The sequence below is a fragment of the Cyprinodon variegatus genome, unplaced genomic scaffold (genome assembly GCF_000732505.1).
Source record: "Cyprinodon variegatus isolate N-32 unplaced genomic scaffold, C_variegatus-1.0 Scaffold0, whole genome shotgun sequence".
NCBI lineage: Eukaryota > Metazoa > Chordata > Actinopteri > Cyprinodontiformes > Cyprinodontidae > Cyprinodon > Cyprinodon variegatus.
Window position 1 is genome coordinate 1,842,298 of NW_015150453.1, and position 13,523 is coordinate 1,855,820.

At 37.7% G+C, this 13,523-nt stretch overlaps 1 protein-coding gene across 1 annotated transcript in view; it reads right to left on the bottom strand.

Moving 5' to 3' along the window:
- The window catches only part of LOC107088946, an 18,700-nt gene extending 13,251 nt beyond the window's left edge, over positions 1–5,449 (bottom strand). Inside the window, exons 1-4 of the mRNA XM_015381825.1 lie at positions 4,912–5,449; positions 2,294–2,659; positions 1,121–1,252; positions 558–914 (exon numbers count right to left, since the gene is read on the bottom strand). Coding sequence (XP_015237311.1) covers positions 558–914; positions 1,121–1,252; positions 2,294–2,659; positions 4,912–5,298 — 1,242 coding nt within the window. The 5' untranslated portion in view covers positions 5,299–5,449. The remainder of the gene's footprint in view (positions 1–557; positions 915–1,120; positions 1,253–2,293; positions 2,660–4,911) is intronic.
- Between the last annotated feature and the right edge of the window lie 8,074 nt (positions 5,450–13,523).

The following is a 13,523-nucleotide window of genomic DNA, read 5'->3' on the forward strand; positions in this document are numbered from 1 at the left end:
GTACTCGGTTTATGCACCCAGGCAATGCTCTGTTGGTAAAACCTTCATTAGGAAAACAGTACAGCAGCACAATATTCAGAACAAACAGACCTAAAAACAGCTTCTTCCATAAAGCTGTGAAATATACAAACTACAATATATATTTTTAATAAGCATACCCAGTTTTATTTTTTTATTTTTTATTTTTTCTAAAAGTATTTACATTTTCTCTCTTACCTGTTTTTCCTCTAACTTTTATATTTAGGCTGTTTTATATTTTCCTCATATATATTATTGTTTTTATTGTTGATATAAAACCGAAATAAACTGCATTGAGAATTGTAGTTGTGACATCCTTTAAAAAAAATAAGGAGTATTAACACCTTGGGCACGAGCACCATAATAACCTATACAATGCCAGGTTGCAGGTATCTTTAAAGTTGACTTCAACCAGGGTTTTAAGGTCTTATTTCAAATGTTTTGCACATCTGTAGTTCATTTACAAGCTAAAATAGCATTCTCTATAAAAGCAGTTCAATAAAGAAAATCCTCTACATAGATATAAGACAAATTTTTACCTGAATACAGTCAGTCTGTGGGAGATTTTCACACCGAAGCTGCGTTGGCCAGGTGAGCCGCTTATTTGTTAATATAGGATCACAATCCTTCTTGACCTTTTCACAGAGAGCCTTGCATGGCTTCACCTGACTCCCATCCCCTGAGCCACATTCTGGCAAGGCAGCACGACACATGAGAATATCGACATGTGGTGAACAGGCTGTCTGCACAATCTGGCCAATCTGGTGTAAATTGAAGCCCTGGAGTCCATTCGGATGACGGGTAGTTTTGTATCCCACACCTCCACAAAAACTGGTTGTCATTGGCTTGCAGCTTGTACTGTCATCTCTCCCAGGTTGCACTTGTGAAGGAAAAACCTGCATGAACAGAACAACTAAGAAAAAATGTTTCATGGTTCTCGACTACAGTCTGTATCCTGAAGCTTCAGCTTAGTCTGCTGCTTTTCTTGGGAGGTGGAGAAAGATTCTACCAATAGACTTTTTACAAATAAGGTGCTTGTTTAAGACCACAGGTCACGAAACAAAACGATGCTCAACATGCAATAAAACCAAAGCTGTCTCACAGCAGGAGCTCTGTTCTGGGAAATTCCATCCCGGCTGACCGAAAGCCGTGAAGCAGGCTGAACATCTGGTCGTGATTGTGATCTTTGTGAGTCACCACCCTCCTGGAGAAAGTGGCGGTTCAAGCCTGGCAGCTAGAAGTGGGCACAAAAACACTTTTAGAGGTAATTTGCTGGGTTTTTACAAAGAACTCATTACATAATCCATTTACAGTAAGACCTTTAAACAAGGTTAGTACATTTTTTTTTTTTTTTAGGACACCATGTTTTCCAGACTCCGTTTGAGAAATGAAACATATTATCAGTGTTTTTCAATCAATTATTGTGCAACAATATAAGAACTCTGACTTTAAAATGTTGTATTTTCGTAAAGGAAATTTGATGATTGTTATGTTAGAGCAAGTTATGTCAGCTTTACATTAACATTAATAACATTTAGGTTTGTCAAATCTGGAAAAAATAATCCTCCAATAAAAGAGGATTTTATTTTTTAACAAGGTAAATCTTAATATCTGTATTTTTATTATTGAAGGTTTAAAGAAGTAAGTTTTAGCTCTTTTTTTTTTTTTTTTTTTGACCCAGCTACTCACATACATATCCAGCCATAAACTCTGTCTAAGATTGCCCATAAAAAAGTTTAAAAATCCTTTTGAAAATTTTAAATAATCATTTATCCATCAGTTCTCTTTTTTATTTACTTAAAGACTCTAATATCAATATCACTATTTTTTATCAGTTTGTTTTTACAATCTAACTTTATTACATTCATTTAACATTATTACTTAACCCTAACAGAAAAAAAAAAAACGTAAACTCCAATTTTTGAAACAAAATATTAAGTACGCGATTTTAAAAAAATCCTTAATTTTCTCGCTTCAAAGCAATAATAATTAGGATGAAGCAATTTAAAGACTATCGATTTCTATTACCATGTATATATATATATATACATTTTTCATTAAAAAAATTATATATAATACAATTTTTTTTCTCCAGACAGGTAACAAAATACTTTTCCAAACTTTTTAAGACTGTTGCAACTCATATCAAGACAACGATTCAAATAAGCAGTTTGTATCTCTAATGTAAACATATTGTTTGTTTTGAAGCAAAGGCCTTTCTACATTATGTCAAAACAACAATCCAGTTACTAGAATGACAAGAAACCAAGCGTACCTCTTCACAGGACCCGCTAGTAAAGGATTCACACTTTAAGGAGTCTGGCCATTGAAATCCGGAGCTTCTCATCCGTGAAGCACACTCAGAACGTGCAAGCTCACAAAGTTTTCTGCAAGGAGATTGAGGTTTTGCCGAGACACATTTGGGCGTGTACACCGAACAGAGGAAAGGCTTCAGGTGAGGAGAGCATTCGGGTTTCAAAAATGGGCCGAACTTGTCCATCTCCCGGGCTACCACATCTTGGGTTCGGTGACCCAGACTGTTTGGCAGGAAGGTCTCTCTGTAAGGCAGGTCAGTGCAGAGTCGGGCAGTGATAGGCTGACATGTTGGTGGTGGAGCTTCAGTGACAGAAGTTTCTTGACCCTGGTAGAGCAGAAAAAGAATATATTATAATATAGTTGAGTTCTTTTGGTTAAAAACATCTAGTTTTATACCAGATGCCAAATAAACAAAGGTTTTAGCAATAATGCAGAGAAAAGGTGGGGTTTGGGAGCCAGTGAGTCTCGGCATGTGAGATAAAGGCCCTTGAAAGGTGAGGTTGGGAACTGGTAGTCTTCCCAGCTTTTGTTCTCCTCACCAGAGGCACATAAAGGCCTTGATAATGGGATAAACCCCATTAGTAAACAGTGTGTCTCAGACACAAACACAATCCTCACAGCTGAAGGTTGTACAAATATAAATACCATTTAACTTATTTCTCCTGTCTACTTTGATGCTATATTGAGTCTTGATTTCAATGAGGTAATCATGCAATAAAAAAACACCACCTAAAGCATGGTTTGCATTATCATCAATATGCTATTAATGCTTGCACAACCATACAGTGGGGCAAAAAATATTCAGTCAGCTGATGCATGTACTTCCACTTAAAAAAAATAAGAGAGGTCTGTAGTTTTCATATCATAGGCTCACTTTACCATAAGAGACAACATAAAAAAAAGCAAAATCACATCTTAGGATTTAAAAAAATGGATTTTTAAATTATGATGGAAAAATAAGTATTTAGTCAGTAGCAAAAGTACAGCTCAAAATTTTGTTGCATAACCTTCCTGATTCCTGTAACTTCACCAGGTTTGCTCACACTGTAGCTCCTATTTTGACCCATCCCATCCATCTCCACTAGAGCAGTGAAGTTTTGGGGCTGTTTCTGAGTAACACAGACTCTCAAATCAACCCATCCATCCATTTCCGTCAAGTTTATGACAAGCGGGGAAGCCAGGGGGGCTGGTGCCTATCTCCAGCTGTCAACGTGGTTCACCCTGGACAGGTCTCCAGTCCATCGGAGGGCAACACAGAGACAAACAGGACAAACAACCATTCACACATACCTACACCTAAGGAGATCCTAATTAACCTAACAGTCATGTTTTTTGGGCTGTGGGAGGAAGCCGGAGTACCCGGACAGAACCCACGCATGCTCAGGGAGAACGTGCAAACTCCATGCAGAAAGACCCCGGGTCGGGAACCGAACCCTGAACCTTATTGCTGCAAACAGTGCTACCCACTGCAGCCCGACTGTCAACTCCCTCCACATATCTTCTATGGGGTTTAGGTCTGCAGACTGATTATGCCAATCCAGGACCTTGGAATGCTTGTTCAAATTCAGGTATAATAACAACACCTCATCCAGGAGAGGAGCTCTCAGCATCTTCAGTGCTCTGGGAACAGAAGTTTACAAAGGCTGGAGAAAATTAAAACCAAAAAACTTAAAAAAAAAAAACACATTTCTGAATAAAACCTCCCTTTTTCCACATCATTGTCTCAGACAATGTACATAACAGAACAAGTTAAACATATTTATTATGCATATATAACAATAATAATAAGATAAATTAATAGTTATTACTTATTAATTGTAATTTCCAATGGCTCAAAATAAGTGCATTGGATTTGGGTTGCCGGCTTGCTGTTGTAGATTCACGCTTCCCAGCCTGATAACAGTTCTTTGGTTTTGGCCGTTCTGAGTTTGGAGCCTGACTGTTTGAGGCTGTTAACAGGTTCTTCTTTGAAGATAAGGAGTTCAAAATGTGTAACGCTTCTTAAAGAATTTACAGGTGTCTGAGGGGCCAGACATCTTTCTTGGTTGTTTTGACCAAATATTTATTTTCCATCATAATTCACAAATAAATTATTAAAAAATCCTTCCAAATGTTTTGAATTTTTTTCCAAATTTGTCTTTCATAGTTGAAGTAAACATATTTGGTGAAATGTGCAGACCTATTTCATCTTTCTAAGTAGATCATGTACAATCAGTGGCTGACTAAATACTTTTTCTGAATTTCCAATGTATGTTTAATAATCCATCTTTTCACACACTTTTAGATGCACTCCTGCTCCAACACAAGCAAGTGAAATGCTTGTTTTACGTCTTCACCCTGTTATCATGCTCTGCAAAGACTTTTCACATATCTATTCGTTTTATTTTGGTGCTTTATACAGTGATGCAAAAAAAAGTTATAAGACAGTAACTCCTGAGGACCTAAGTTGAAGACGCCTGGCATAAAGTTAGGTCCCACATTTAATAAACCAGACAATTGAAGGCAAAATGGGTTTATAATTTGAAACACAGTCTCCTCTGATAACTCAAAGTGAAAACTGAGTTTTGTTATGCTTACCTGCACACAGTTAGACTCTGGTAAAGAGTCACATCGTAGCTTATATGGCCAGAACAGCCACTTTGCACTTAGAGGGGACTGACAATCCTTCTTGACCTTCTCACAGAGCGCTCGGCAGGGCTTCTTCCTGCTTTCATTTTCTGAACCACATTCAGGTACAACAACGCGACACATGACTGTTGCGATGTGAGGTGAGCAAGCAGTCTCCACTATTTTGCGGATTTGTTGCAGGCTGAACCCTTGGATCCCATCTGGGTGAGGAGTAGAAGTATATCCCAAACCTTGACAAAAGCTGGCTGTTAATGGCTTGCAGCTCTCATCTCTCCTGGATTGAGCCTGCTGCAGAAACAGCAACAGACAGACAACGACCAAAAACAAATGCCTCATGATGTTTCTCAGCCGAAGTCCTGGAATGTTTTAAAGCTTTATGAGGCTCAGTACGAGCATGTTCCCAGTTCTTAGGAGGTGGAGTATAAAATCACTAATGTTTTTTGTTTTTTTTTATATTAAGAGAAGTGATTTAGTTACACCAGTGCAGCCATACATCAAGAGGATCTTCTAAATAAAACAGAAGCCATGCTTGGTTCTCAGCTGGGCTGCTTGGTTCAGACACATTCTGTCTATATGCTCCAGGGAGTTATGGCATGAAGCACATCTGGTAGGAATAATACGCTTTGTGGATGAAGAAAGGCGTGAGAATTTGTTTCATAAATCACTAAGAAAAATCTTTAAACAGGATAATTGTCGCCATGAAGCTTTAGTGACATGAAAATTAACATCCTTACAAGAGCAACAAGAGAACATTAAAGGAATAGTACACCCAAAACATGATTAGCCTTCATTTTCTACTCACCCCCATGCTGAACAACACTCTGGAGTACTTTTTTGATATCTCAAATGCATCTGGAGATCTGGGAGGCTTCTTGCTGTCTGCTGACATTCAAATAATGGAGGTCTATGGCGCCCGAGGCAGAAAGGTCCATAAAAGTCCACAAAAAACGTGTCAATATTCCTCCATACTGCTCGTCCAATGTATTCCAAGTGTCCTGAGTGGGTAGCATCCAGAATTTACTCGAAACGAAGTCATTTAGAATGTTTTTAGTGCATAAACATTAGTGTATAGAAATTCCTGAAAGCGCGTTCACGACGCTACGGAAGCCGGCAGACCAAACCAGCGCATTCAGCTCGGCAAAGAACTCATGCTCTTCCTCAACACTGAAGTCCTCAGACATTTTTCTTTCGTTGTTTCTTTCTTTGCACAGGTAAACAGCACATTTCTTCTTCTACGCTTGCATTATTGGCAGAGCAGACGCTGAATGCGCACTTTCATCTGGTTTGGTCTGCCGGCTTCCGTAGCGTCGTGAACGCGCATGTGCGCGCTTTCAGGAAATCCTATACACTACTGTTTATGCTCTAAAAACATTCTAAATGACTTCGTTTTGAGTAAATTCTGGATGCTACCTACTCAGGACACTTGGAATACATTGGACGAGCAGTATGGAGGAATATTGACACGTTTTTTGTGGACTTTTATGGACCTTAATTCTGCCTCGGGCGCTGGGCACCTCCATTATTTGAATGTCAGCAGACAGCAAGAAGCCTCCCAGATCTCCAGATGCATTTGAGATATCAAAAAAGTACTCCAGAGTGTTGTTCAGCATGGGGGTGAGTAGAAAATGAAGGCTAATCATGTTTTGGGTGTACTATTCCTTTAAGTGGTTCAGTAGACATGTTTAGCAAGTTATTGTCCTTCTGCTTTTAAAGGCCCTTTAAAGTTAAGTTCATGTTTGTACCAACCTTAATATAATGTATTCATATTTTATATAAATATTCCCAAAAGTCATTATTACTGTTATTTAAATGGGAACATATGTAGAATCTGCTTTTAATGAGTTTGTTATGAACAGCTGCTTCAGACTGACTTTTGGGAGCCATGTGGTGAGTTTAAAGACTTGGACTAATGAAGTCCTTAAGGCAGATGGAACAGTAAATAGGCCTGAAAACAATAAAATAAAATGAGAACTCGATAAATACTGCCAACTGAGACCTTAGAGGGTTAGGAAAACAGGTACGAATGGAAGAATAAGTGAGGAAACACAGGTCCAAAAATTGACTAATTAACTGTAGGCTCTGGCTTTGGAGACATTTTAAAACATGAATAAAAGCTGCAAGGATTAAACTCAGAGAACAAACCCATCAACATATTAATAATGGTTAGAGAAAGTAAAAACCAAACCAACTAAAAATGCTTTGAATCAGTTGGAAAAAAGTGAACTTCACTGTGTTTTCTTACCCTTGGCTGCTAATTTTTAGAGGAGATCTGGATTTAGATAAAACTCAGTTAAAGAAGAAAACTAAGTCTTCAGCTTTAGGAGGTTTGGCTTGTCTGTGGCGAAGCAGTCATCACAGACCTCTCATAGCCCATGCTGCTGATGAGGTCTGGGTTGGACCCTAACAGGTTTTTGCTGTTGTTCCCCTTCATGGACTGTACTGAACTTCTTAAGACATTTTGAGAGAATTGCAGAAAGAAATAGAGAATCTGGGGACACAACACGTTTTCTCTTTGAAGACTGGTCCAATTCAACTCCATACAGGAGGGAGTTTAGAAGTGGGTTTGATATTTACTTTGAATAAAGCATACTAAAGTTTGTTGGATGTTGCACAACATGATTGTATGCATTTCATTTCATTGTGTGGGTGAATGCAGACTAATTGACTGCTGATTATATTATGATTGAGGCTGATTGTGACATTGATCATATGTTGCTTTGCAGGCTTATTCAAATTCAGTCCCTTCCCACTTTTCCTCTTTGAGGATTGGTTGTGAGCTGGTCAGAACCAACATCCCTCCTCCATTTTCCCCCTCTGTTGAGACCAGCAGCTAGCTGATTTGTTCTGTCGACTTGGTTTGGTTGACACTCCTCCCTTTCCATCAGCAAATGCTGACTGGGGCTGGCCCTTTTCCCTGTCCTCAAGTTGAAGACAGGGAAAAGGGGACTATTCCTGACCTGCCGGGACATAGACTACTGGAGAGATGATGTGTTTTACAATGCTGTCAGTGGAGGATGGTGAAGATGCATGGATTTTTGAATTTACGATACTTGGATTTCTCCTGTTTGGATTTGGAGGATACCTCATGTATCTACAATTACAGAGGACAATGACAGAAGTTTGGGCATTGATCAGCCTGCCAGCAGCGGTTGACGCACTCACAAAGGCTGTGAGTGAGCACGGCCTTGCGATTAGCCGTATGCTGGGTGCGATTGAACGCAGGCTGGCTGCAGTGGTTGAACTCAAAAGCCCAACAAATTCTGAGTATTGGATTCCCCATGTGGAGCCATCAAGAAAAAACTTGAAGGCGGACAGGAAATTCCTGTGCAGCCTGATCTCAAAACAAAAAGTGTTATTTGATTCCAACTTCCCCTTATCAAACCTCCCTTAGATGTTATGGCGGAAAGGCCCAGAACTTCCGGCTACCCCCACCTACCCTATCTTTTATTTTCTTCCATGTTTATTGTAGTGTGTTCAAGTTGTGCCATTAAGCAAAAAGTATTTTTAATCAGATTGCTGTAACAAGAAATTTTTGTTTTTAATAAATTTCAACTTGATAAAATGTGGTTTTCTGTGGTTTTCTCCCAAGATAAACATGAAATGTTTAGTTAATTAGGAAACCCAACTGTTCGTTATAATCAAGACCATTTTAAAGTTTTTCCAATATTGTTGCCTTTGATCTGAACAGTAAATAATGAATTATGATTTACAATACATAATTATTAATAAAACTCATAATAAAAGAGGTACATTTGCACAAAAACAGTAATCTTCTTTCTTCATAATTATCTCAATGGATTGTTTTGAGTCCAAGTCCACAAAAAAAGTCTGAAGAAAAAACTTATTTCCTCAAAAAAGGCCGCAAAGGTTAAAAGGATTTGTTGCTAACAAACAAACAAAAAATATATATATAGAATGAGCTCACAGTGATTTAAATGCCTTCCTTCAGATGAGGTTATTTAGCGCCGGTTATAGAAAGTCTAACGTAGACTTTCTTTACTAAAAAAATGTATTTTATTTATAATATACCACCAGCTGCATGGCTCTGTTGGTCCCACAGTGCTGCTAACCTGCTAAACTCCCTGGGCTCAAGTCTTACTGCTCCCTCCCCTCTAATAATCTATAGCTTAGAGTTAGACTTAGAAACTTAGACAACTTTTATTGTAATCTTTTATACACAGAGTGTAAACAAAACGAAATTAGTTTTTTGTACAGTTTTCTTAACAATTCCACTCCTTAAAGTGCAGCAGTGATCAAATGTAAACAGTGTGGGAGAAAAAAGATTGCATTAAATATTTATGGTGCAAATATGCAGATTTTTGATGTGGTGTTATAAGTGTGATGCAGATTTAGTGACATGATTAAGAGTTTTCTCAACAGTTCAGCTGTCTGATGGCGGTGGGGAAGAAGCTGTTGCAGAATCTGCTGGACCTGCATCGGATGCTTCAAAGCCTCTTCCCAGAGAGCAGCAGGGAGAACAGTCCATGGTGGGGGTGTGAGGGGTCATTGAAGATGTTACGGGCTCGGGACAAGCAGCACTGGGATGAAATGTCTTTAATGGAGGGAAGAGGAGACCTGATGATCCTCTGCCGTTCTCACCACTCTTCTCACTTTCTTATAGCACCTGAATTGCAAACATTTCCTCCATAAGCAATGTCTCTGTTACTAAACATAAAACATTTGATTACGTTTGGTTATATACTTTTATATCGTACATGAAAATCTTACACATTAAACTGAGGCAGTGGTTCTGTTATGCGATTATGATCTCTACTATAGATTTGGTTGTTTAGATAAGCTGTAAAATGTTTTTTAGATTAAACGCAGAATGATGTAGTTTAGAAACATTTTAACAAGCCTGTATGGATATTTGTATCTGTAGAATTTCCAAACAAATAGTAGCTTCATGAAATGCATATATATTTATTTAATTAGTTTCCCTTGTGGTACTGCTATGGGCGGGACTAAACCTCTAAACACCTGAGAAACAAGTTGCAGCTGAAGTTTAGCTGAGGCCCCTATGTCTTATGAGACAGTGAGAATTGTTCTATTTTTATAATTTCCCCAGAAACCTAGACGAAATGCAAAACTAATGCATGCAGGTCTCACTAATGGCATGAGTGTAAATTTGTTTGTGTTTTTTAAGAATGAAGCAAAAAAAAAAAAGGATAAATTTAGATTATAAACTCCACAAGCTATTAGCAAATGAAACTGTAATCTGAAAAGTAGATTATTTTGTTTGTGTTTTCAGTTTCAGTTCAGGGCTTCTAGGTCTTCCTGGGCAACAGTTGGTTGTGATTATATGTTTTCGTGTGTGTATTGGGGAATGGTGTGTGGGTGGGTGTTTGTTTCTTTGTGGGCTGTGGTGTAAAATTGGTTGCAGAAAGCTGGTTTGATAAATCCAACCCCTGGGTAGAACAAAAACTAAATAAAAGAGAAAACACCAACTTGGCAATCAAAATAAATAAACTATTTTCATTATTTATTTGTAAAGCATCCAACATGTGGAAAAGTTATGATTTTGTATAAATCCCACATTTGGGTCTAAAACATCCTGTTGTATTGTATAATAGCTTGACTTGCAGTATTCCTCAATAATAGGTTTGCTGTTGGCTGAGCCAGGGACATGGTGTAATTTAGCGGAACTGACGGCAACAGCCCTACCATGTGCAGTGGTGGTTCACTTGGAAATGATGAATTAAAGGTTTTTAAATAAGAACTGGGAATAACTAAAGTTTCTCTATTATAAAAGCTAATATCAAATTGTAAATCCTTTAGAATAGGATAAAAATATACTACAATGTTTTGAGATAAGTTTTGAGATAAGAGCTTTTGGAAAAACCAATATTAATTTTGAAAAGAAAAATGACAAAGGATGCATTCAATTTTAGCAACATGGAGTTTGCCTAGTCTAAAATAACGGTTTGGTATTCATTTTTCTATTTGTTGTCAGTTCTCATTGGGTCCTGGAATCCTCTTTATGTCGCCTGTTTGACTAAAGACTCACCATGCTCCTTCTGAGCAATTATCTGCACTTTGGTCCACAAACACAAATGCAGGTAAATATGACCCAAATCCGATCTTTTTGCACATAAACAAAAAGATCTGATTAATCTAAACAGCCAATCTTTTCAACCTTCAAAATAAAATCAGATTTGACCCACATCCACATGTGGTATTTAAAGAGATTCCGATAGATTTATAAGCATCTATTTAATTCAATTCACACATGTCATCTTAGGGCACTTTACAGTTCACCAGATCATACAGTCAAATTGATTCAAAGTTTTCTATTTAGGGAAAACCAGTTGATTGCATTTCCTCGTTGACTCGGATTCAATCCCTCACACTAAGCATGCTTGTAGCGACAGTGGAGAGGAAAAACTCCCTTTTAACAGGAAGAAACCTCGAGTAGAACCAGGCTCAGTGTGAGCGGCCATCTGCTGAGGCCGACTGGGGTTCAAGGAGACGGAAGCAGAGATCTGCAGTCTAAACGGTCATTCCAGATTTTATCCAACTTTTAACATCATTGCTAGGGCTCCCACTACACATCAGAATCAGATCAGTCAATTTTACTATTATTGTCATACACAGAACATTGAGATTAAAGCGACCAATATCAATGCAAAGACTGAAAAAAAGCTAAATCTGTAAGATATACAAGGTAAACATATAGACATTGATTTGAAGTGCACAGTTTTGAAATTTTTTAACAGATATAAAGATGGTGTATATAAAGATATAAAATAAATATAAATTGCACATGAAATTGAAAAAAATCTGTGCATGTCAAAGTTCGGAGTGGTTGTAGCTTTTGTAAAAAGATGTTCTTGAGTCTGTCCAGGCTTATACTGTGGTGAAATATGAAAGTAAGGCCCTCAGTAGGTGAACTGTAGAAGATCAGCAGCAGGTTTAAGTTGAGCTTTTGCTTCTTCAGGACTCTCAGGAAGTGTAGCTGCAGCTGAACCTTTTTGATGATGGATGTGATTTTCTCTGACCAGGAGATGTTGTCAGAGTTGAGGGTGCTGAAATACCTGAAGGTGTGGACCCTTTCTACGCTTATTATTTATGTGAAGGGTGTGTGTGTCGGTGTTTTGCTTCTTGGATTAGATGATCACCTCTGCAGTTTCCTTGGTATTCAAAGTGAAGTTTTTCTCTGAGCACCAGGCTGCCAGCCTCAGGACCTCCTCTCTGTAGCCAACCTCATCACCCCAGGAGATCAGTCTGACCACTATAGCACTATAGAGACTTTTTCTACAGCAGCAGTAGCATCAGCTTTTGTTTTTCAAATCATTTATCATTTCATCCCCGATGAGCTGTGTGAAGTCTACATCCTTCTTCTGCACATGCTGGTCAGTGTGCTATTCTCTTTAGACTAATTTCTCATAGCGGTTGCATATGAATACTAGTGAACGACCATAAGGACATGATGCATTTCAGCCAAAAATCAGAATTAAGAATGAAGATTGGTAGTGTGACCTTGGCCCTTGACAGATGTTGCTAAAAGCTAGATTTCCAGATTGCAAAAGACTTTAAACTATTAACTGGTTAAAAAATACTTGCAACAATTAAAGTGAACTCACTGGAAATCAAGCACTGAGAAAAATGCACAACACCGGTGTTTTCTAGCCTTACATCACATGGCTAACCCTAAACCTAATCACAAGATTTAAAATAAGGAGTTCTAAAATTCATTTGCGGAGATAAGAAAAAACGCAATCAGTGCGCATGTTATGGGTAAAATACAAGGATTGTGAGTGCAATAGAAAATAGTTACAAAAGTGTTTTGGACAGCCATATTGAAATAAGGAAATGACGTGCTACTGGCAGTTTGGGCGAGTAAGATGTCCTTAAAACAAAAATAAAATTTTAAGCCATGATAATAATAATAATAATAATAATAATAATAATAATAATAATAATAATAATAATAATAATAATAATAATAATAAAATAATGGATATTATCTATTGGGTACTTTACATATAAGTGCTAAAAAAAAACAGTATAGCATTTGAAAATATAAAACTAACAAAAGCTAAAAATTTAAAGATTACATATCACTCACAAAACCTGCAAATGCTGATCTGTCTCATAAATAATAGTTTAAGAGAAGGTTTACAGCAAACATTTGCAACTACCTCTCTCCAGTTGACTATGCAAGATCTCTCTGCCTTTGTGGAAATGCAAGCCAGTGAAAACAAAGCTCAGACAAACTCAGGATCATTTTAACTGCGGCATAGAGAAGCAGAAAGTTACAACTACAAAGACAAATGGCACATTTGTATTTCTACATCAAGTCTGTAAGACTATCTTAGGGAAGCAACAAACAAGTTAATGTTAAAGCCATTGTTTTCCACAGAAAGAGGAGCAATGCTGGCCGAGTAAGGTTGTGTCCGACGCCTTTTCATCGCAAAGTGGCTCGATGAATATAGTACATAAATGTGATGAGGGTGAAAATAATGCACCTTTTTATTATGTGTATAATAACCCTGTTTATTAATATTTAAAGCCAGCATGTTGCTTTCAATACAGTTTATATGTTTTTAAATCGGTTAAGC